We start from the raw sequence: 23977 nt of genomic DNA on the forward strand, positions 1-23977 counted from the left end.
TCTGCTTCCATCCTTGCGTTTACACATTTACACGTGACACAACGCTGAGGACTAGGGAAGCAAATTGACTTTCCAGAGGTGCCAAATGGATTTTCCAGAGGGGGACGATTCCACCAGCCCTGCCTCAGCCACAGCCACAGCCACGCCCCTTCTGTATGATTTACAGAGAACAATTGTATTGTACGGAAGGAATCCCCTGCTCCCAACAACCACGAGCCAAGCAAAGCCACAGTGCTCCAGTCGGGGCTGAGTCATGGAATCTGTGACGTAGCTAGAACACCCGCCTGGGCCAGCCTGGGGTCAGATGGCCATGTTCAGAGCTGACTCTGTGCTGACCCAGGGGTGGCTTTGTGAAAGCTGCTCATTGGCCAAAGCCAAGACTTCCTGACCTCCCCCTGCAAAAAAAAAAAAGAAAAAACAAAAACACCCCTCCCTTTGCTCCCCCATCTTCCCATCCAAGTCCTATAAATGATGGGGTTGAGTCCTTCCTTTGTGGGTTGTGGTGGTTCAGAGGTCAGATTCTTCAGGGAAGCCCTGGCTTTAACACTTTCAATGAGACTTTGCCTTAGTTTCCTTATCTTTAAAGCAATTTGCATGGGGCTATTTTGAGAATTAAATCATGAATTAATAATGTGTAGGATTCTCAGAACAGTGCCTGACATGTGAAAGCATTCAGTAAATCTTATCTTGTATTTTTTCTATCAGAGTTTGCTGGGGGCGGGGGTTTGCTCAGATAAAACATTTCTAAAACTCCTAGGTACATGCTAATAGAGGCCATTAGTATGAGAATAACTGCAGAAAGGCGCTTCCTAGACTCCCACACTGGTGAGAAAATGTGTCTGCCCAAGAGAGAGGCTGTCCCATGTTCCCTTCCCAGTCCTGTGAAGGGCATATCATTGAGATCCAGGCATCTGGAGCCTATTCTAGGAGATCCAGGCACCAGTGCACAGACTCTTGGAAGCTCGGGGTCGGGCAAGCTTTGGTGGTGGCTGCTGGAGATGTGCATTTTATCTCCCCTCTCTTGTTCTGATTGGGCCAAGGCTGCACCCTAAGGCTCCTTCCTGGTGCCCTTCCAGTCCTGCTCTGCAGCCTCAGGCATGGAGCCTGGCAGCCCTGACTGGGGAATCATGTTTGTTTGCCCAGCGTGCCTGGGGCAGGGCAGCACTGGGAACTGGGGCTTCCAGGAATAGGAGATGCACACAGAACCGGTGGTTTAGTACTCTTTTGAGAGGTGGACAGTCTTGGATGTACTCACCAACTTTCTACCTTGGTAGGACAGCACACTGCAGGCCCTGCCCACCAGTTGTCACAGTGCTAGGCGCCTCCCTGTCACACCTGAAGCCTAGCTGCTCATGGAGGACAGTGACTACAGGAGTAGGAATTTGGGATGGACACATTCTGATCCCAGCACCTCTCTGACAAGCCCGGGCTCTTTTGAATATATTATTTGGCTCGCTTGCAATTTCCTCCTTAAGTCATTCATAAAGGAAAAAGAAATCTCAGTTAGTTTGGAGTTCCAAGTATCAGGATTCTGGGGATTTGAACCTTCTTTCCTCTCGTGAGTACAGAGGAGGAGAAAGTCCCTCAGACCCTATTCAGTGGATGAAAGGCCTCCTTGCTTGTGACCCACATAGAAAGAGGCCCTCAGTGATCCCTGCCTTGAGGAGGTGACAGTGTGCATCTGGGAGGGGACTCAAAGTTCTTATCAGTGAATGACAGGATCACAAGGGAGCTTGGTTGAGAAAGAGGGCATGTCTCCTCACTCCCTCCCTCCCCAGCTGCACACAGGGCCCAGCAATCCTAAGAGGCTGGCACTAGCATCACATCTGTTGCACAGCTGGCAACCTGGGAGGCCCAGAGGGGCTGAGCTACATGGCCAGTCAGTGGCAGAGCTGGGATTTTCCTAGGTCACTACGACAGCCCCACTGTTTCCGCTCGGCCCTCAAGAAGGCATCAAAGAAAGCTGCGCGCACACCTTTGGTGGCTTGGGGCTAGGGAACTCTTGGGTGGGAGGGGTCCAGAAGACTGGCCACAGGGGACAGCAGGTGGCCTCCTGCGCTCTGCTTGTTCCAGATTAGAAATCCAAACACTTGAGAGAAAAACTCTTGAGAGAAAACTCTCAGAGATAAGCTTTGGTCGTCACCTTGGTCAAGCTCTCCTGGCCCCAGGAGGGACACTTTTCTGTGGCGGTGAAGCCTGGGGACCCATAACGGTGTGTGTGTGGGGGTGGAAGGTAAGGAGAGAGATGGCTGTTGAGGGACTGAGAGCCCTGAGAACCCCGAGAACGCAGGAGGAGACCCCAGGCAACGGCCCCCGAGTCCCTCCCACAAGGCCACCTCGGTGGCCCCATGAGCACACAGAATATGCCTGGGACCTTATTGCAGTAGAGGGTCTTAGCTGAGGCTAATGGCTTCCTCACTGGGACCTGCAGGGTGGGTCGCACTTGGCCGGGCGTCCCCTCTGATCTCCAGCTCACGGTCTGTCCCCACTCTCCTCCAGATGGGATCTATTACGGAGACAATCGGTTCAACACCGTGAGCGAGTCGGGAACAGCCACGCTGAAAGCTCGGCCAAGAGTCCGGCCCCTACTGACCTTCCTCCCACTGGTGAGTAAAGCTCTGCTCCCGGGTCTGAGGGTCTGCTCTGGGTAGGGACACCTAGAGGGGACATCAGCCTCACTCCCTGTCATTCTCTTCCTTCCTGATGCCAATCTAGGTGGCTGCCGGGAAGAGGCATGGTTAGTGCTCACGGCAGAAAGGCCTGGGATTGGGGTGTCAGCTCCTGTAGGTCATGGGGAATTTGCGCACAGAGGTGGCCTAATGGTGTGTACCCCAAGTTAAGCAGGGCTCATTTCCCACAATCGGTGGTGCTCTCTGCTTCATGCCAGGCCTGCGTTAGGTGCTGGGATACAGCCACGTCTGCAGTGGCATTGCTCAGGAGCTTGTGCCCACTGCAGGGGATGAACGACACCAACTGTTCAAACCAGGACCAGACACAGGGCAGCCAGGAGAGCCACAGGGTGGTCAAGGAGGGCTTCATGGAAGAAGTGACACCCAAACTGTCTCCTAGGACAAACAGCAGTGACCTTGGGAGAAAGACATTTGAGACAGATTTGTCTGTGGGTCTGAAACTACGAGAAACTTGTCTTTCAAAGCCCATGATTGGGCTTTTGTTCTTTGGTGAGGAAAAAAGACCCAGAGAAAATATTTTATGATTGGTTCTGTTTTCCACAATAAAAATTCTGAAATTTTATGAAGCATTCTAGACAAGTTGTGCTGCCAATAGAAATGTGATGCAAAAATCATATGTAATTTGAAATTTTCTAGTAGCTCCATTGAAAGCAGAAAGAAATAGGTAAGGGCTGGGGTGTGGCTCAGTGCTCACCTAGCATGTGCAGGGAGGGCCCTGGGCTTAGTCATCAGCACCACAAAAAAAAAAAAAAAAAAAAGTCAAACTGATTTTAATAATATATTTCATTTAACCCAGAATATCTGAAAGAGTGTCATTTCAATATTTAATCAATGTAAAAAATACTAAAGAGATAGTTTACTTTCTTTTGTTCATATCAAGTGTTCAAAATCTAGAGTACGACGTGCAGCAGATCCCACTTCTGAAGGAGTGACACTTCAAGCCCTCAATGGCCACTTGTAGTCAGTGGCTGCTATGTTGGACAGGCAGACTTGGAGTCTAAGCAGCAGCCTACCAAATGTGGGTTCGCTCATATCTTTCAGGTCTGAGTCTTGGTTGGGACAACACTGTTGCCTGAGTCATGGTGACAACCATGGTGACATGTGACAACTCCTTGAGGGTTTGTAGCACCTAGGCTGACAAGGCACCTTACTGTAGTCTGAGCTTTCGGGGCCTCTTAGACAGAACAGGATGCCACACCTTGGTCCTAGTATCTGCACGCCCTGCCCAGCACTGCCTGGCCCCACCACCTCCCTCTCTGCATCACCAATTTTTTTCTGGTTTGTCCAACTCCACCAGACAGACCCCAAGGTTCTAGTGAGATAGACCAAGTCTGACACCTTGCTGCATCCCCAAGGCCTCCTTGTGGAGGGTCTAGCACACAGATTTCTGTGTATACAGCTTCCAATCATATATTTTCTGCTTATAAAAGCAATTTATGGACTATGGTTGTGGCTCAGTGGTAGAGCACTTGCCTAGCCCTGGGCTCAATCCTCAGCATCACATATGAATAAACAAATAAAGTGAAAAATCCATTGGCAACTAAAAAGTATTTTTTAAAAAGGTAATTCATGGCTATTATAGACAAATAAAGAAAGAAAACCACCACCAACAAAAAGGTATAAAGTGAGGGCCAGGCATGGTGGCTACACCTGTAATCCTAGCAGCTCTGAAGGCCGAGCAGGAGGATTACAAGTTCAAAGCCAGCCTCAGCAACTTATCAAGGCTCTAAGCAATTTTAGTGAGACCCTGTCTCTAAATTTAAAAAAGCCAGCGGGGGAGGGGGGCTGGGGATGTGGCTCAGTGGTTAAGCACCCCTGTGTTCAATCCCTGGTACCAAAAAAAAAAAAAAAAAGAAAAAAGAAAGGTATAAAGTGAGCCCCCACCTTCCAGAGATGCATAAAACTGCTGTAGGGGTCACTGTAACCATAAACACAGATGAACAATTTTGACAGATCCTATTTCTGGAGGTGAGCTTATCTCTCCCCTGACCTACCCTCAACACACCTATTCAGGATCCCAATGGTGTGGTCCCAGAGCTGCCCCCTCTGCACCTGTGCTGACTGTTGAATTTTAAAGTACTCTACAGGGAAAACAGCATTTCCCCTCGGCTGGCTTCTCCTGTCCTGTCCTTCCCCCTTCTGGATCACTCCAAGATCCTTCAACTAAAGGGTTAATGAAGTCCCCTCTGAGTGTGTTCTGTTTGGCTAAGGTCCAGCATTTTCCCCACCCACCACCTTGGGCCCACCTGCCTTTCCGTCCCAGCCTCTGCTTGGGATCTGGTCTGGGCAGGCCCCAGGCAGGCCCTGCGGAGACTTGGGGGCCACTGGCTGGGGCATGGCCATCTGAAGCCGGGAATTCTGGGCCTTCTCCGGAAATGCTTCCTGGGAGCAGCCCAGAGAGGAGGCTTCTCCCCAACAAATGCACCGTCCCTCGTGAGAGTGAGAGAAGGAAGACACCCTGAAGCCCAGCTGAAGCCTCAATGGGGCCACAGGAGCCTCCCTTTACAGAGACAGGAACTGAACCCAGAAAAGGGACGTGCGCTACCTTCCTTCAGTGCTGGCTAAACGAGGAATGGCAGGGGGAGCCTCTTGCCAGTTCCATCCAGTGGCTCAGCCCTGTGATCTTGGCAGCTCCTGCGGAGCACTCAGTGTGCCAGGCACCGCTCCAAGTATCATGCATGTGAATGGAGCCACATGCATAGACTATTGAATTTTAAAGTAATCTACATTTCCCCTCGGCTGGCTTCTCCTGTCCTGTCCTTCCCACTTCTGGATCACTCCAAGATCCTTCAGCTAAAGGGTTAATGAGGTCCCTTTAGGAAGCTGCTGTCGTGAACCCCCATTTTACCGATGGAGAAATTGAAGAACTGAGATAAGTGACTTGCTTAAGTGGCAGAACCAGGACTCAAACCCCTGCAGCCAGCTTCCAGGGCCAAGTGCTATTCAGGCCACCCTCCCTCCTCCTCCCCCACTGCCTAGAAGCCTTGTCTTCCCCTCCTAGGGGACCAGCCGAGAACCATTACCACCTCCCTCGTCTGCCTCTCTGAATCCCCACCCCACAGCTGGGGCCAGGTCTCTTGCCTCTTTTAGATCATAGACTTTTTGAGGCCCTGATGGAACTACAGACTGCATGCACACGGTTTTGCTTACCATTTCACCAGAGGACTCAGAAGCCCACCCTCCACGTGCCTTTAGATTAGAAACCCTTGGTCCATGCCCTCTTTGGCAGCTACAGTTCTGTGGTCCTGATTCAGGTTCTAAGACCCCAGTCGTTCACCATCGTTAGCCTTCTAATACCGGGTGGAGGGGAATCAGCATCTTGATCCTCTTCTCCTATGTGGCCCTCAGGTTCCATTCACAGGCCCAGTCCCCAGCTTTCTTCCAACAGGGGCACGAGGTCAGGAGAATGGGGAGACATGAGAGGACAGCACTGCATGTGGCTTGGGCTCACACACATACACACGTGCACACAAACACACCCTGTCCCCCAGCCCGAGTCAGGTTGGGTGGGGAGCTGGGCCAGGGCCTGAGCCCTGCCTGACACTGGCCTAGCTGGCTGGGCTCCATGCCTCTCTCCTTCCTTCCTACATTCAGAGGGCACCTCCCACCGAGGCTACCCTGGGGCAGGGGAGGTGGGAGGCAGCACCCAAAAAGCCAGGTGACAGCCCATTGGAGCTCTGCCTGAATGATCCCTTGCCATCAGTACCTTCCATGAGCCTGCCAGGGGACAGGGTTCAGGAGGAGAGGGCAAGACGAGGTGGGGGGAGCTGTGGCAGGTACCTCTGCCCTCTGCCCTGGAGTTTCCTCACTCTGTTTGAGCTAGAGGTGGTGAGGACCAAGAGAGGTGGCACCAAGCAAAGCCAATGATGAGAAGGACCTGGGATCCCTCAGTGACGGGAATAGAACCTGGGATCGATCCTTGGGTAGCTGAGGGCCAGGTCCTTCTTCTTTCTGGGCCTGTGGCTCCTCACTCATCAGTTGGGGTTACACTGAATGGTCCCAGCTGTGACTTTCTGTGCTAAAATGGCTCCCTGGTAGAAGGGGAGGAGGCATGGTTAGCTCCTCAGCTGTGACTTTCTGTGCTAAAATGGCTCCCTGGTAGAAGGGGAGGAGGCATGGTTAGCTCCCCACCAAACTTCGCACCAGCAACGCAGGAGGCTGAGGCAGGAGGATTGCCAGCCTTAGCAACTTAGTGAGACCCCCGTCTCAAAATAAAAAAATAAAAAAGTCTGGGTATGTAGCTCAGTAGCAAAGTGTCCCTGGGTTCAATCCCTGGTACAAGGAAAAAAAAAAAAAAAAGAACCACCAAACTTCAGAGATTACCAGAATGAGAACACTGAGGCCTGGGGAGGGGACAGTCTGCCCAGGCCGTAGCTCAAAGAGAACTGAGATAGGAGCTGGGCCTTCCTCCTAGGCCAGTCCTGTGCACCGTAGACCTGGGCTGAGGAAGGAGCAATCCTTTTGCTCTGCTTCCAAGGGAAACCAGGCCCCTACCTGAGAGCTGAGCCATGAACAGCAACTCACAGGAAGGCTGTGATTGTCTCTCCCTCCAGAATGCAACCGTCTCCATCATGATGCATGTGAGGAATTTAAAACTAAATGCCCATGTGGCAAGTTTGGGGAAACTGGCTAGACAGGTCCCCAGGGGTGCCTGGGGTGGTGAGAACTCCCCGGATCACCCCACCCTCTGAGTCAGACAGGCCCAGCTCTGCCAGGGGAGGTATCCCTGGGCTCCGGCAGCCCTGCCTGTTCTGGACGCCTCCCTCTATTCCTCTGTGGCCTGGGAGCCCAAGGAAACAGCTGGAGTCAACTTCATCCCTCCCTCCCACCCTCTCCCCAGCTGCAGGAGCTCATCTCTAAACTCAAGGCCCAGCCTCTTTTGGGGGTGGGAGCTAAGCTCCCTAAGCTCAGCCTTGCTGGCTTTTGACTCCTATGGGTGACGTTGGTGGAAGGGTGGGGGCGAGGGCTGTAGGAGCACTGTGCCCCTTTTTCCACCCACAGGGCCCCTTCACTCATGGTGGGGGCCTCAGCCAGAACCTCCAAAGGTGGGTCCAGGGGAAGACGGCTTTACGGTAGTAATTCTGCTCTGGCCCCAGAAGAGATCTGAGGTCCTGGCAGAGCATGGGAGGAAAGGCGGGGAAGCTCTTTTGCAAAAAAAAAAAATGCTCACTGTCGCTCAAATTCAGAGAAGCTGCTCTGTGGGGAACACACAGCTGTGTTATAAAATGTAAGGTTGGCCCTTCTAGATCCTCCAGCCTGCCCCCTGGCCAGCACCCCCACACTGCCCCCAAAGCCAGCAGCAACCTGCTGGGTTTCTCCAGCCAAGTATGTGGGAGCCTGGAGGGGTCTCCTGTTGCTCTCACTCTGGGTGCCCTAGAGGGGTCCCATCCCCCCAGACTACAGCAGTGCTGCCAACCGTGCCTGGTTCTAACTCTAGCCAAGGGCCCTCTCCTCACCCCCCACACATAGCTGCACCCGCCATCCCAAGGGGCTCGGCTGCAGAAGGTGTCTGGTGAGGAGGTTTGCATTCCGTGATGGATGAACCGCTGGGACCCAGAGCTGGCAAGTACCCAAGGACCAAGGTCAGCCATGCATTGCCCACTGGCCAGGCCCCTAGAGACCCACCCTTGGGGCATGGCTGGGCTCTGAGGAATCTCAGGCATGAGGATGTGTGCATGGGGGAGCACCAGGAGGCCACCAGAAGGGGAGCAGCAGGCCACACCCCTCAAACTGCAAAGGGGAGACTAGACTCTTCCTCCTAGTGTTTCCTTTCTTTCCTCCTTCCCTCCCTTCCTCCCCCTCTCTTCAATCCTAAAATGTTAGTAATCAAGAGGGCACTAGAGGATTCCTAATGACTTGTTGCTGACCATTGGGAAATACCCTTATCAATCCAACCAGACAGACATGCCCCAGGGGTTGTGCCCTGGGCAGAGAATCTGAGCTCAGGCTGCTTCAAAACCTGCTCCCATCAGAGCTCTGGGATGAGAATCCAGGGAAATAACCTTTCTTTGGTGCTGCTCTGCAGGACCTCTGGAGATGCAGTCACCTCTGTTGTCACAGCAAACCCAAGGCAGATGGTAACATCCCCATTTTACAGATGAGGAAACTGGGCCTAAGGCAAGAGGGGGGGCACACTTAGTAAGCGCTGACTATGTCAGATACTGTCTTAGATTGCTTTTAGTCAACGGAGTTAGGATTGCAAATCTGGTCTGCCTGATTTCAAAATTGATGTTTTTTCCACTCGGCCACAATATTTTTTTTTAAAAATTATAATTGTACTGGGTGTTTTTTTTTTTTTTTTTTGTGTGTGTGGGGGGGTATTTTTGCTGTTGTTGTTGTTTTAGACAGTGTCAATAAGTTGTCCAGGTTTGCCTCAAACTTGTGATTCTTCTGCCTCAGCCTCCTGAGAGCCAGGATTACCAGCCTGTACCACCAGGCCCAGCTTAGGGCACTTAAAAAAAATTATGAATGAAATATAAGTTCATTGTTAAGAACTGAGAAAGAGCTGGGCACAGTGGTACACACCTATAATCCCAATTACCCCAGAGGCTGAGACAAGACGATCACAATTTAGCAATTTCCTGTCTCAAAATTTTAAAAAGGGCTAGAGATGTGGTAAAATGCCCTTGGATTCAATCCCCTGTACCACAAAAAGAAAAATAAATAAATAACAACAAAAAATAGAGATGAGTGCAAGGAAGAAAATAAATGCAAATATTCCTGGAATGGTGCTTTTCTTTGCAGGTGCCTCCTTCTGCCTATTTCCTTCCAGAAGCATTTTAATATCCTGGGCCGCGTCTTCCGCTGAGCTGGGTCACTGGTTTGTGCACCCCTGCGAACTCAGTGAGGTGGCCAATGGTCTTAGCTGCTGGGTGTTGTCTGGGTGTGGGGACGAGGAAGTGCTGAGGCCCAGTTTCGTGGCGTTCCCAACCTGCAGGGCCAGCACTGGACTCTGCCCCAGGCATTGGGCAAGGTTGAGCAGCAGCAGGGAGTGGCGGTGGCATGGCCCGCTGCCCAGGCAGGCCCAGGAAGGGAGGCGCCTTAGGCCAGCCCGCCAGGGGTGCACTCAGCTGCTCATTTGCGTGTTCTCTGCTGCAGTGGCCACGGGTGGGTTCAGGCTGTCTAGATGTGGGCTGCCACCAAGGGCCGTACGCTCAAGGTGCATTCCAACCCCAGCGACAGCACCAGGAGCATCCAGGTCTCTCTCATTTTCCCAGGACTCTCTCATTTTACTGAGGGTGGGGTGTGACCAGCTCCTCAGCTGACTGCAGCAGAGTCCCATGTATGAGGGCAACAGTGACCCCCAGCTCAGCCCTCCTGCCAGGCCCGCAGTTGCTGGAAAACCTTCAAGGGCTCCCGCCCAGCTCTCCTCTACCTTCCCCTTTGGCCTCTCTGGAGTTAGATGACTACCCAGAGGCAATGGCAGCCGCCTGTCCCAACACCCGTCACTGAGAGGTAACCCCAAGCATTCAGGTCACCACCTACACAATACAGGTGAGCAAGTCACAGACGGGACGTTTTATGAGCCTGGACTCACAGAACACCGTGGTCGAAGTAATCCTTGCCATGTGTTTACAGAAGAACCAGAAAACTGGGGCCTAAAAGGAGATGTGACTTTGCTTTCAGTTCACTGGTGCCCGAGCTGGCACCAGAAGATGCTTTCTGTCTGTCCTGTATCTTTCTACCACTCATTTACCCACCCAGGAATTTACCCTTTCAACAAACAATTATTGAATTGTCCAGTTTGTGCCAAAGACTCAGCACATTCAAAGACTCAGCTGTCACCTGAGTCTCAAGTAGGCTGTGCTGGACAGCAGACCACAGTCATGTACAGTATTTGTTCAGTTATACTACAGTAGTGGCAAAGAGGGGGACTCTGAGGTCCTGTTGTTGGCTCTGTCACTTGCTATCTGTGTGACCTTGCTCAGTGTACTTACCCTCTCTGTGCTTTCAGTTTCCTCATCTATAAAATAAAAACAATAACCTTTCACAGGGTTACTATGAAGACTAACTGGGTTTCTACATGTGAGGTACTTGGAACTGTGCCTTGTATTTAATAAGAACCTAACATCGAGTTGAAATAGTAATGCATACAGGGCCTTACGAGCTCAAAGGGAAGAGAAACTAATTTGGGCTAGGGTTGTCAAGGACATCATGGCAGAGGAGCAATTAATCTGGGGTTTAAAAGATAACTAGGCTCGGGGCTGGGGATGTGGCTCAAGTGGTAGCGCGCTCGCCTGGCATGCGTGCGGCCCGGGTTCGATCCTCAGCACCACGTACAAACAAAGATGTTGTGTCTGCCAAGTACTAAAAAAATAAATATTAAAAAATTCTCTCTCTCTCGCTCTCTCTCTCACTCTTTCTTTAAAAAAAAAAAAAGATAACTAGGCTGGGCACAGTGGTGCACACCTGTAATCCAGTGACTTGGGAGGCCGAGGTAGGAGGATGACAAGTTCAAGACCAGCCTCAGCAACCTAGCAAGGCCCTAAGGAACTAGGCAAGACCCTGTCTCAAAATAAAACATAAAATGGGCTGGGGATGTGACTCAGTGGTATGGGGCCTCTGGGTTCAATCCCTGGTACCAAGGATGGAAGGAAGGAAGGAAAGATAGATACCTAGGAGTTTGCCAGATAGAGAAGAACAGCCTAGACAGTAAGAGCAAGAGCAGGGCCTGAGAAGTGGAAATAAACCCCAAGGGACTGTAGAGCTGTCAGAGGATGGGAAGGCAGCTAGGCCAATCATCTAGGGGGGTTTTAAAGCTACTCATCCACCCAACACCTCTAAAACCTCTAGTGAATGCATAGATTCTAAGTCTCCTCCAGTGTTTTGTTTTGGATGGTCTCATATTTTTGTTGTTCTCGTCTTTTGTTTGCTGTGCTTAATTGTTTTTTTTTTTTAATTATACGATACACATATTGTAAAATTCACCATTTTAACCATTTGAAAGTGTATAACTCTCGAAGCACAGTGGTGCACACCTGTGACCCCAGCTATTTGGGAGTCTGAGGCAGGAGGATTCAAGTTTGAGGCCAGTCTCAGCAACTTAGCACAACTCTGTCAGAAAGAGAGAGAAAGAGAGAGAGAGAAGAGGAGGAGGAGGAGGAGGAGGAGGAGGAGGAGGAGGAGGAGGAGGAGGAGGAGGAGGAGGAGGAAAGAAAAGAGGGCTTGGGGATATAGCTCAGTGATTCAATGCCCAGTGCCACAAAAGTTAAAAAGAAAGAAAGAACAAGGGAGGGAAGCATGTATAACTCAGTAGCATTACGTACATAACTTTTTCTTTTATTAATTTTATTTATTTGTTTGTTTGTTTGTTTTTATGTGGTGCTGAGGATTAAACCCAGTGCCTCACCCGTAAGAGGCAAGTGCTCTACCACTGAGCCACAATCCCAGCCCCAACTTTTTCTTTTTAACTAATCTTGATGTGCAAAAAAGTTAGAGGAATGGTGCAAAGAACTCTCTGGAAGGCTGGAGATGTGGCTCAAGCCGTAGCGCACTTGCCTGGCATGCGTGCGGCCCGGGTTCGATCCTCAGCACCACATACTAACAAAGATGTTGTGTCCGCTGAAAACTAATAAATAAATATTAAAAAAAAAGAATTCTCCCAGACTCACCAGATGTTGCACATTTGCTTTCTGTTCCCTTCTTCCCTTTACATAGACAAACAGATAGGGAGGGAGGCAGGGAGGGAGAGGCACCCAGCAGGAGTAGAAATGAGAGCTAGCTATCTCTTTGTCTATGATATAGTTTCTTCCTGAACCACGGAAGAGTACATTGAGACCTGTGTCCCTTTATTCCTAAGTACCTGGGCATGCATTACCTAGGAACAGAGCCCATCTCTGCAATCTGCAGGAACTTGGTGTTGATACAATGTGCTTTTTGTATTGAGTTATTCCCAATTGTCCCCCTAATGCTCATCATGGCACAGTCCTACCTTAATTCCAGAATCCAATCCAGATTCTGGACCTAGTGTGCGAGTGTAACCCGCAAGCCCTCTTTCCTCCTCCTCCTCCTCCTCCTCCTCCTCCTCCTTTTCCTCCTCCTCCTCCTCCTCCTCCTCCTCCTCCTCCTCCTCCTCCCCTCCTCCTCCTTCTCCTTCTTCTTTTCCTGTGACACTGGGCATTGAACCCTTGGTGCTCTACCACTGGGCTACTGAGCTACTACCCAGCCTCTTTCATTTTGAGACAAGGTCTCACTAAGTTGCTCAGACTGGCCTCAACCTCCTGAATCCCTGGGACTACAGGCATGTGCCACCATGCCTGGCCCAAGTTCTGTTCTTACTGAGGCTTCACTCCTTCTCAGCTCAAGGAGGAGGGTAGGACATTCGGCACCCACAGGGATCAGTGCTGTCCCTACCTGCACATTGCATGCTGAAAATGTCAGGCCAGTGCACTCAATACCAGCTGCTTGGTTCCCCGGTGACCAGCAAGTGGGAGATTAACCTTCATAATCTATTTTTCTGAGACCAAGATTCAGATGCATTTGCATTTGCCTTCACGGAATGCACACCAGTGGAAGCTGCTGCTCAGTGAACCCATGGTGTTGTGAGAGGGAAGAATGGGCTGGGAGCTCCTGAAGGCATGATGGCTTTGGGACCTTCTCCAGGAGTCAGATGGCTGAGACTGCGGTGAGGTGGTTGGTGTGGCCTGAGGCCCCTCATGTATGAGGTGGGACCTCAAAGCCCAGATCTCCACCTGACTTGCTCTGACAAGCCTCTTAGGAGAGGCTGCTCCCAAATCATCAAAGAGTAATTCCAAGAAGGTGCACTTAGTAACACAGGGTCTCAATGCATGGGGCCGTGGGCTAGAGGGCAAAGCTGAGTGCCCCTTTGGGTCTTGTCAGTGTAGATGGGTGTAGACAGCAGACTGCTCTTTATTTATTTATTTATTTTTAGGTGGACACAACATCTTTATTTTGTTTTTATGTGGTGCTGAGAATCGAACCCAGTGTCTCACGCATGCTAGGCGAGCACACTACCACTTGAGCCACATCCCTAGCCCCAGACAGCTCCTTTTTAACCACAACAGCAGCTAGCCTTTACTGAGCTTTTACGATCTGCCAGAAGCGATGTGCTTCTCATCACTTAGTCATCATGACTTCCCTAGAATGGGCGCATTTTTTCTTTTCACCATTTCAAAGATGGGAAAACGCAGACAAAAAGCTCAAGTAACTTGCACAGTCCAGTAGATGAGATTCAAATCCAGACCAGTTGGCTCCAAGGCCAGTGCTCTTCCCTGTACCATAATCCCAGAGAGGCTCAGCTAGTCTTTGAAAGACGAGAGATTTTAGAGACATAGAACACCAAGGAGTGGGAGCTCCAGACCTGGGTTTGGTTATACTGGTTGTGTGACTTTAGGCAGCTTCCCAAACACTTCAGCTGAGCCCAGTGGTGCACACCTATAATCCCAGTGGCTCAGGAGGCAGAGGCAGAAGGATTATGAGTTCAAAGGCAGCCTCAGCAATTTAGCGAGGTGCTAAGCAACTCAGTGAGACCATGTCTCTAATAAAATACGAAATAGGGCTGGGGATGTGGCTCAGTGGTCAAGTGCCCCTGAATTCAGTCCCCCCAAAAACCCCATTTCTATGGCTCAGGTTCCTCATCTGGTAAATAAAGATAGTATCTTTTTCATAGGTTAGAGATAGTATGTTTAGAACATAGTGCAAGTAGCAATTATTATTATTATTGTTATTATTATTATAAGTAGATGTGAGGCCTAGGAAGGGTGGCACATGCCTGTAATTCCAGAGACTCAGGAGGCTGAGGTAGGAGGATCACAAGTTTGAGGCTAGCTTCAGCAACTTAGTGAGACCCTATCTGAAAATAAAAAGTAGGAAGGGCTGGGGATGTGGTTCAGTGGCTAAGTGCCCTGGGTTCAATCCCCAGTATCAAAAAAAAAAAAAAAAAAAAAAAGGAAGAAAGGAAGGAAGGAAGGAGAAAGAAAGAAATATAAGTAGAGTCAGCCTGAGTAGGTATCCAGGATGAATGTGGACTCTAGTGTACAGTTCTGGAGGGCGGTGGGGCAGAAGTCAATCAGGCTAGAATGTAAGATGGGTGTATGGGTGAGTGGAAAAGAAAAGTCGGCTGGGAAACAGGAGGCTAGGTCATTGAGAACCTTGAAAGCTATCATAAAATGCCCTCCAGCTCTTCAAAATGACAGGTGTGTGGACTTTGTTGACATATGGAAATGTGTGTTTGGAAAAAAAAACAGAATGCAAAATAGTCTGTACACACTGACAGCTGGGGAAACATGCTACGCTCTGTTACGTTTAGAGATCAGAAGGGCATCCGTGGTGCTGCAGGGTCCCAGTTTGCCACCTTCTTATTTATTTTTTCTGTAAATACCTAATGAAAACTAAGAGTAAACAAGAGGTCAGGCTGAGGGCTTTAGCTTTTAACCTGTGGATATCCATGGGGAATCACTGCAGATTCTATTTTCTCTTGTTTTTCATTGAGATTTAATTCATATACAGTTGACCCTCACTATTTTATTTGCAAATTTGCCTGGTGGCTCAAATTTAATTGTAACCCCAGAATTGACACAGACATAGCTTCGAGGGTCATTCTCAGACACACACAGAGTGGTGAAAATTTTGAGTGGCCCAATGTTCATGCTCCCAGCTGAGCTCAAACAAGAGGACACTTGCCTTCTTGTTTCAGCTGTCATTATGTAAACAGGAGTCCCTTTCTATTTAGTGCTTATGTTTTTTCATATTTCTGGGATTAGTGGTTTTTGTTTTTTAGTGGTGCTGGGGATCGAACCCAGAGCTTTGTGCATGCTAGGCAAGCACTCTACCAACTGAGCTATTATCCCACCCCCATGTTTTTTTCATATTGCTATGCTTTGTGTGTGTGTGTGTGTGTGTGTGTGTGTGTGTGACTTAGTGTAAAATGCCTTCAAGTGTAGCGCAGAAGCACATTTTTTTTTGGGGGGGAGTGGTACCAGGGACTGAACTGAGGGGCACTCAATCACTGAGCCACATCCCCAGCCCTTTTTTTTTTTTTTTTTTTTTTTTTTTGAGACAGGGTCTCACTGAGTTGCTTAGGGATTTGGCTAAATTGCTGAGGCTGTCTTTGAACTTGTGATCCTCCTGCGTCAGCCTCCAGAGCTACTGGGATTACAGGTGTGTACCACCACACCCAGCTCAACAGTATATATTAAATCAACAATATATATTAAATGTCTTTAATCAGAAGCCCACAAAACAAAGTTATGTATTGATTTAGTTGACAAAAAGTTGTAACTAGAGGTTCACGGAAACCTAACCCAGTATTTCCTCAGGAATAGTGATTCCATATTCAATATTGTGTAGGCTGCAACTTTATAGAATGTAACTGTCACCGCTAATGAGAATTGCAGGGCACAGTGGTGCACACCTGTAATCCCAACAACTGGGAGGCTGAGGCAGGAGGGTCGAAAGCTTGAGGCCATACTTAGCAATTTAGGGAGACCCTATCTCAAAATAAAAAAAATAAAAGGACTGAGGGTGTGGTTCTGTAGTAAAGTATCCCTAAGTTCAATCCCTAGTACCAAAATAAATAAATAAATAAAAGAATTGACTATACCACCAGATTTACCTTTTTAAATTCATTCTTTTTAATGTATGTACAAGGTCGTACAACCACAACCACATCGTCACTGCAGATTTGTGAGTAGTAAAATGGCCTTGCAGAGTGACTTGAGAATTGCCTGTCCATCTTTCCCTGTCTCCTGACCTCTCTGGTTCCTTTCAGAATGCCCAGGAGAGCCATGGGCTGGCAGTGCCCACCCCTTCTGTCCCAGAAGACTTTGCAGACAAAGAAGTGACAGGTAAGAAGGCTCTGGGTTTGGGTTTTCAGCGTCTTTCTTCCTTCTTGGACCCTGAGCCCCACAGCCAAGTATCTGTCCCACCTCCCCAGCTGGTGGCACAGCCAGAGCTCTTAGGCCTCTTGGCCTTGGTTGTGGTGGGTGGGAGCAGCGGGGAGCTGAGGAGAGCCAGGGTTGGCCAAGGCTACGGAGGAGGAGGGGAAAGGGATAGTGACAGAACTGGGCTGCAGAAGGAATCAGGGCGCTGTGAAATGGTAGGAAGCACTCTGGCATCCGGTGAACCTGGCTTGGAACCCCAGCTCCCCCATATTCCCTTTGCCCCCTTGGGCAAGATAGCCCCTTGCACCTCTGTAGCTCCCAAGGAATGATGGGCAACAGTGCCAGCCCTGGAGGAGTAAATGAAGTGTTGCATGGCATGGAAGTCACACCTCTGCTGACAACCTGCCAATGACTTTCCGAATCACTCAGAGGATTGCTGGGTTTGGCTCATCACCTGCTCTCTTACCCCTCCCACACTGCCCCTGGGCACTTAGAACCCCAAGCATATTACCACCTGGGGGACTTTGTTCTGCTGTGCCCTCTGCTTAGAGAGCCCCAGCGACTCCCACAGGGCTGTCCCTCCCTCCTTCCTTGTGCTCCAAGGTCACAGGCTCTTGGAGACCTTGCCTGACCATTTTAAACTGCACCCTCAGCTTCTCCCTGTTTTTTTACCCAATACATTCAACATCTGATGTGGTCATAACTTACGGATGTATTGATTGTGTTCACTGCCTGTCCCCTTGTCCCTTTAAAGTATAAGCCCCAGGAGGATCATGGGTATTTTGTGTTTTTGTTTTGTTTTGTTGTTTACTGCTCTATCTCAGCTCTTAACTCAGAGCTAGACACCTGGGGGCTTCGTGAATGTGAGCTTCTCCCTCCCCCACTCTTGGTCTTTTTATTGTTTGAAGTCAAGACAACTGGGAGGAGCCCTTCAGAGCTGTGCCTTCCTCAGGTTTGTGCAGGGCACTGAGAGGAGGGACACAGAGGACAGTTGTCCCTAAGAGGGAGGTAGACTCTGGGGAGCCTAGGTTGCCCAGGTCACCCCTGTTCCATCCAGCAGTCCAAACTCTGCTCCACAAGCTCTCTGTAGGGTTCTTGGTGGACTCAGGGTTTTTAGAGGCAGGAGTTAGTTGTTCATGCATATGTCTCCCTCCCAAGGGTCTTTCTCAAACCTTCCTCCCCTGCCCCTGCCCCTGCCCCATGGCTTCCCATCTCTGTCTCAGGTGCCCTGTTTTAAGCTGAAAAGTTAAGCAAAGATGGCAGTAGTGGTTACCATTTATGAAATGCCTCCTAGGGTACCATGGCAAGCTCTCTGCATGAATTTATAGGAATTTACTTAGTGTAAGTGCTAGAGGGGGTTCAGGCCTGGTGAGGGCCTCTGGGGGTCCACTCCCAGGACCCTAGGAAACAAGAGACTTTGCTGCTCCATCGCTTGATGTTCAGGAGGAAAGGGCTGAGAAGGGCCAGTGCTTCTCTCTGACCCTCAGCCCTGTGCGCACAGGCCGCTCCAGGTGCCCTCTGCATCTCTGCCTCTCCCTTCTTTCAGGTACCAGCTCACTGGTCAATGGCAACCTCCGACTGTACAGCTCTGTGGGTGACCTGAGGCCTGAGCACTATGGCCTTAATCTACTCATCCCCCCACCTCCCCCAGGCCCAGCCCCCGGGCCACCCCAGGACATTTCACAACCTCCAGTGGAGGCCCCACCACTGCCTCCACCTTTCAAGGCTCCCCTACCACCTCCTCTGCTGCAGGAATCCCCACCCCCACCCCCACCCAGCACGGCCCCACCTCCACCTCCAGTACTGGACACCCTATCCCCCCCTCCCGCTCTTTCCCCGCCCTCCACTCCCACCCCTCCTGACTTCATTCCCCCTGCCCCGCCACTGGCCTTTCTAGCCCCTCCGCCACCCCCCTTGCCAGCCCCAGCACCCCCAGCCCCAGTGTCTCCTCATGCGATGGGGACTCGTCACTTTCCCCCTGGGGGTGTCACCAAGTGGAAATCAGAGGTAGCACTGAATGGCAGGCAGTCAGAGGCCCCCCGAACCAGTCCCCCCAGGAGCCCTGCTGAGCTAAAAGGGAGCCAAATGGGACCTAACCCAGAGCCCCACCTCACCTTCCCCCGTTCATTCAAAGTGCCTCCCCCAACCCCAGTCAGGACCTCATCTATCCCAATTCAGGAAGCACAAGGGGCTCCCCCAGAGGAAGAGGGGGCTACCAAGAAGGCCCCTAACCACTTTCCACTGCCTCCTAGCTTCCACATTCGTCCTGCCTCCCAGGTCTACCCAGACAGAGTCCCTGAGCCAGACCACCCCAAGGAGCCCAAGGCAGAGGCACCAGCGCCAGACAGCCCAAGGCTCAGCCAGCCAGCAACCAAGGAACAAGCAGGGACTCCACCCCCAGCCCCTCCCCTACCCCCTCCTGCGCCTCCCCTCCCTCCCCCTGCACCTCCCCTTCCTCCAGGGGCTTCTCCTTTGCCTTCTGCTGGGCAGGCAGCCCCTCCACCTTTCAGGTTTACCAAAAGCCCTAAATCCAACTCACCTGCTCTCAAACCCAAGCCCAGACCCCCCAGCCCGCAGGACACCTCCTCTTCAGAACCTGTGGACTGGCGGGATCCCAGCCAGATGGAAAAGCTGCGGAGTGAGCTGGCAGCCTATCTCTGCGGCTCCAGGAGTCACAAGCCAGGCCCCATGGTGGCCTCTCAGGACAAAGAGGGCAAGAAGGGCCTCAGTCAGCTAGAGGAGGCAGCCCCCACCAGCCTGCCAGAGAAACGCCCCCCAGGCGCTCCTGAGAAGAGTCCCTGTAGCAGCAGTGTGCCCCTGCCCCCAGTGGACTACATCCCCCAAGATGCACCAACCCCCAGTGTTCGGCAAATCCGGAATGAGCTGGAGGCCAGGCTGTCCTCAGCTGCAGACAAAGAGACCAAGCCCAGCATCGGGTCTCTACCACCTAAACCTCGGCTGGAAGGGGGAAGAATTTTTGAAAATGGGACTGTTAATGGCAAATTCTCCAAGCCTGTACCCAAGAATCCACCAGCTCTACCCACCATGCCTCTTCCAGCCACATCACTCCAATTCAAAGACACACCTGTGCAGGCCACACCACCCAAGGCCACACCTGGGCCAGCCACACCACCCAAGACCACACCTGGGCCAGCCACACCACCCAAGGCCACACCTGGGTCAGCCACACCACCCAAGGCCACATCTGGGCCAGCCACACCTGAACCAGCCACACCACCCAAGGTCACACCTGGGATGACCACACCTGAGCCAGCCACACCACCCAAGGCCACATCTGGGTTGATCACACCTGAACCAGCCACACCACCCAAGGCCACACCTGGGCTGACTACAGCTGAGCCAGCCACACTACCCAAGGCCACACCTGGGCTGACCACACCTGAGCCAGCCACACCACCCAAGGCCACACCTGAGCCAGCCATATCATCTGCAGCCACAACTCTGCCCATTAGGTCATCCCAACTGATGGCAGAAAAGGACCTCATCCCTGTAGGGCAGCAGGAGAAGACAGAATCTCAAGAGAGTATAGTATCCTCCCAACCAGAAGCCAAAGAGCCCACATCAGAGGCCAATAGGCTGCCCACACCAGAAGCCCCCTCTTCTCCAGCCCTCCTACCAAAGATGTCCCCTAACCCAGAAGAAGTGCCATTTCTCTACAAGCCCCATCGCAGCCAAAACAGCCCTAGCCGCGAGGTTGCTGTGGTAATGCCTACGCTGGCCAGAGGAGGGGCAGCAGAGTCTGAAGAGAAGGAGCCCCAGGGCCTGCCAGTCAAACCCCCTGCCCCAGCCCAGCCTGCTGACCAACTCCTCAGACACCCAGTGACTGGGGAGGTGGTGGAACAGGGCTCCCCCATGGCCCTGCTCTTGGCAGCCAGGCAGAGAGCACAGAAGGGGAGGTCTGGAGGGGCAGCCCTGGGGCGGTCTTCCCTGCCTGGGAGTCTCCGGGGCCACAGGAGCCATCCTGAGGCTAGCTCCGACAGCATCTTCTACAGCGATGGCCGGCCCAACTCCTTCACTGTGGTTCCCAGGTTACCCAAGGACGCTGAGAAGGACTCCCAGCTGACCTCGGCTGCGCCGCCCATGGCACCCAGTCAGTGGAAGCCCCCGCAGGGAAGAGACCAAGAGCCAATCCACCGTCCCATGTGGACCAAGGCAGAGCCCCGAGTCCCTGTGGCCTGGGAAAGACCAGCTCCCTCCAACCTCTCCCATGGCCGCCTGCTGCCCAAGTCCTCCTCCTCTCCACCCTCTCCTTCCTACAGGAGGAAGGAGGAGGAAGAGGAATCGGAATTCAGCTTTGAGATCATCCCACCGCCGCCAGAGTTCAGCAATGACCCCGAGCCCCCGGCCCCGGCTCCGGCCCCCGCCCTCCAGTACGTGGGCTACCGGGGGTCCCCAGCACGGAACAACTTTTCAGACTTGGGGCAGCCCCTGGACGCTGGCCCTGCGGCCCCGCCGGCTCGTGGCTTCTCGCGCTTTCCCGGTGCGCTCTATTCCGGGGCCCGGGGCCTGGAGCGCTTTTCAGGCGGGGGCCGTTCGCTCATCAAGAAGCGCCTGTACGTCGGGGAGCCTCCCCGCAACCCCGGGCTGCACCGTGGCGCCCCCGGCCGCAGCCTGAGCACTCCCAACTGCTTCGGACCGGCGCCCGGAGGGCCCTTCGGGGCGCCCGGAGGCCCGGAGATGCGGCGCGTCAACTCCGCGGGCCGCGCGCCCCCCGGCGGCTTGCACGCGCGCAGGCTGTCCCAGGAGGGCGCTGCCCGGGGCGCCGCGGAGGCCAAGTACAAAGTGCCGGGTGGCGGAGGCAGCGGAGGCGGCGGCGCAGACTACAGCTTCGTCCCTGCTACCGGCAGGTGAGCTTGGGGATCGGCTAATAGAGGTAGCCCGGGGTGGGAAGCCAGGTGATGTCCATGGAGACACTGCCTTTGGACCAGAGTTGCTGACCAGGCCACGGCAGATCAGCTGTGGCTTGCTGAGAAAAGGAAGAGAGGCTTCCTAACCTGGGAGGGGGCGGTGCGGGCCTTTCCTTACCTGCCCCCTTGTTGCCCTTGTTCTTTCTCCATGGGCTCCCTTCTGTCCCCCACTCCCAGGGCTACAAGTTAAATGTCGCATGGGGAAGATCTGAGTGTCCTTGGCTGGAGGGATTTCCCAGTAACACGAAATGTACCCAGACCCCAGGCTAGGAGTGAAGGGCTCTGAGTTGAGTGGTATTAGGCATGTTCCCTGGCCAGCAAGACCTAGAAAGAAAGGAAAGCCCTGAGTCTGGTAGACTGGGGGTCCCGCCCTGAGGTTAAACCCTGTGCTGAGCCATATCCCTCTTGCCCTAGGGAAGATACGCAGGGTGTGGGTCAACCAACTGCAGATACAAACCTCACTGCTCTCTTGCTCTCCCCCAGGTCTCCTCACAACACCTCCCATTATGGAAGCCCCATCAATACATTCACCGTGAGGCCTGGAACCCGTCATCCCATCTCCTATGCCTACTCAGGAGCTCACCGCAAAGCCACATCCTGAGCCCCGAGTTCTTTCAGCTCTACTCCAAGGGGTTGGATCTGCGCACTTGTTTCTGTGGGGGGTGGGAGGATTGCAGCAGGTATTAGCCTGACTCAGACATGGAGGAGTCTGGCTCCCTGAGGACCCTCAAACAAATGAGCGAGAAGCAGTGGCCCAAGGAAGACTGAGTGGGCTTCTGTTTTCCCAGAGCACCAGAGCTGCTATGAACTGTATGCAGATGGGGGGTGGGAGGGGCAAAGGGGGAGGAGAGGAGAACATTCTGGGCCTGGAGGCTGAGTTTCCGTTATCTGGTACTATCTGCTTTAGCAAGATTTATTTAAAGCAGTTTTACAAACATGGCCTAGAAGCAAAGGATGGGTGCCTACTCATGGGTTCTAGAAGCAAAGGATGGGTGCCTACTCATGGGATGTCTCACAAAGGGCTGAGGACCATCCCTGTTGGGGTGGGTGCAGGTCACTATAGGTAGATCTCTTTAGCCCCCACCTGTTACCACCAAGAAGCGACACCTGGGGTTCCTAGCTGCACTGAAGCAGACCAATACTTGCATGCACAACATATGGAGAAGGTGATGGAATAGAAGCCTTTTGCATTGACCACGGCCACAGACGGGTTAATTTCTCCTTGACCCTGGCCCTTAGCTACAGGGAGACTCACAGAGAAAAGACTCGGCAGTTGACAGGATCACGTCTTGATTTTTTAAAATTCAGACCCATTCATGATCCCCTGATTTGGGGGAGCATGCCCAAGAAGTCAAAAGATCCAGGATTCAACACCAGAGGTCCTACATGGCCTGGTCTCATATGCGATTTGGAGAAGGCATTAGTTCTAACCCCAGTACTATAAGTCACCAATATCATTGATGCCTTAAAATGTGTAATGAAGACTCTGGAAGGCCTTGGAGAGTAGATACCCAAGAGAAGTTTATTGTTGATGGGGAAATAGGTTTTGGAACATTAAGAGTGGTAGGACTGGGCCAGTCCAGAGCAGGTGAAACTACAGTAGGAGGGTAAGAATTGGTCCTTTGCCTGGGCAGTCCAGGTTTATGCCTGTTTCCCTTGTGTTTTTTAAAAAATTCCTATCTTCAGGTCAGGTTCAGCTAAATATCTGGGACCAGGCCAAGGCTGCCTGTCTAAGTAAGAAGGAGGGCAGGGGAGTGACCCACCTCATAGGAGCAGGCCAGTAGGGGGCCGCCAGAAAGCAGTTCCCTTTGGGAGTTGACTCTTTTGATCTATGGTTACTAGCTGAGGTACTGGGTTGCAGCAACAGCAGTCAATCACTTCAAGGAAAGAAAGTGCAAGGAAGGAAAGTGCAAGGAAGGTGGGCACCCAGGTGACTAAGGTCAGCCACTCTAATGGAGCAAGTTCTGATTACCTGTGTTCAGGCAACAAACCCCATCCCACTGGCTCTATAAATATGTATGTATTTCCTCTACACAATGTTTTATAAAAGAGTTCATTCACTAATTTATCTGCTACATTAAGGCTTGAGGAGTAGGGTGTGGACTCCCAGCTGTAGACTGCTCTGGGGTGGGTGGAGAAGGGCTTGGTCTTAGTTGGCTTGGGAAATAAACAGGTCAGTTTGGATTGGCCTCCAGCTCTGTGGCTGTGGATTGCTGACTCAGAGTCACTGGGTGTGGCGGGATGTTGGGCGGACTGATCTGGGAATCACGCAGCACTGGGTACCATCTGAACCAGTGAGCCATTACTCTTCTGACCCTTGGGTTTTCTTGTTCTCTAGATCCCTCAGGGGAAGGAGCAGAGCGAAAATCTGGTGATAACAGCTATGTGCTTAAACACGTCTCTGATTTCTTCTTTCATGCATGATAACAATAACTATCCCATAAAGCTATTGTGAAGATTACAGACAGCCATGCATCCATTTAACAAATATTTGGGTAACTGCTAAATGCCCGGCACT

General features: G+C 51.9%; 1 protein-coding gene across 1 annotated transcript; it reads left to right on the forward strand.

Moving 5' to 3' along the window:
- The first annotated feature begins 782 nt into the window (after positions 1-782).
- On the forward strand, positions 783-22060 carry C6H6orf132 (chromosome 6 C6orf132 homolog). The gene is made up of 5 exons (XM_077109732.1): positions 783-825; positions 2500-2606; positions 16420-16495; positions 18078-21399; positions 21943-22060. Exons 1-5 carry the CDS (start codon positions 783-785, stop codon positions 22058-22060), a joined length of 3666 nt encoding a protein of 1221 aa, XP_076965847.1.
- The last annotated feature ends 1917 nt before the right edge of the window (positions 22061-23977 follow it).

The sequence above is a fragment of the Callospermophilus lateralis genome, chromosome 6, assembly GCF_048772815.1.
Source record: "Callospermophilus lateralis isolate mCalLat2 chromosome 6, mCalLat2.hap1, whole genome shotgun sequence".
NCBI lineage: Eukaryota > Metazoa > Chordata > Mammalia > Rodentia > Sciuridae > Callospermophilus > Callospermophilus lateralis.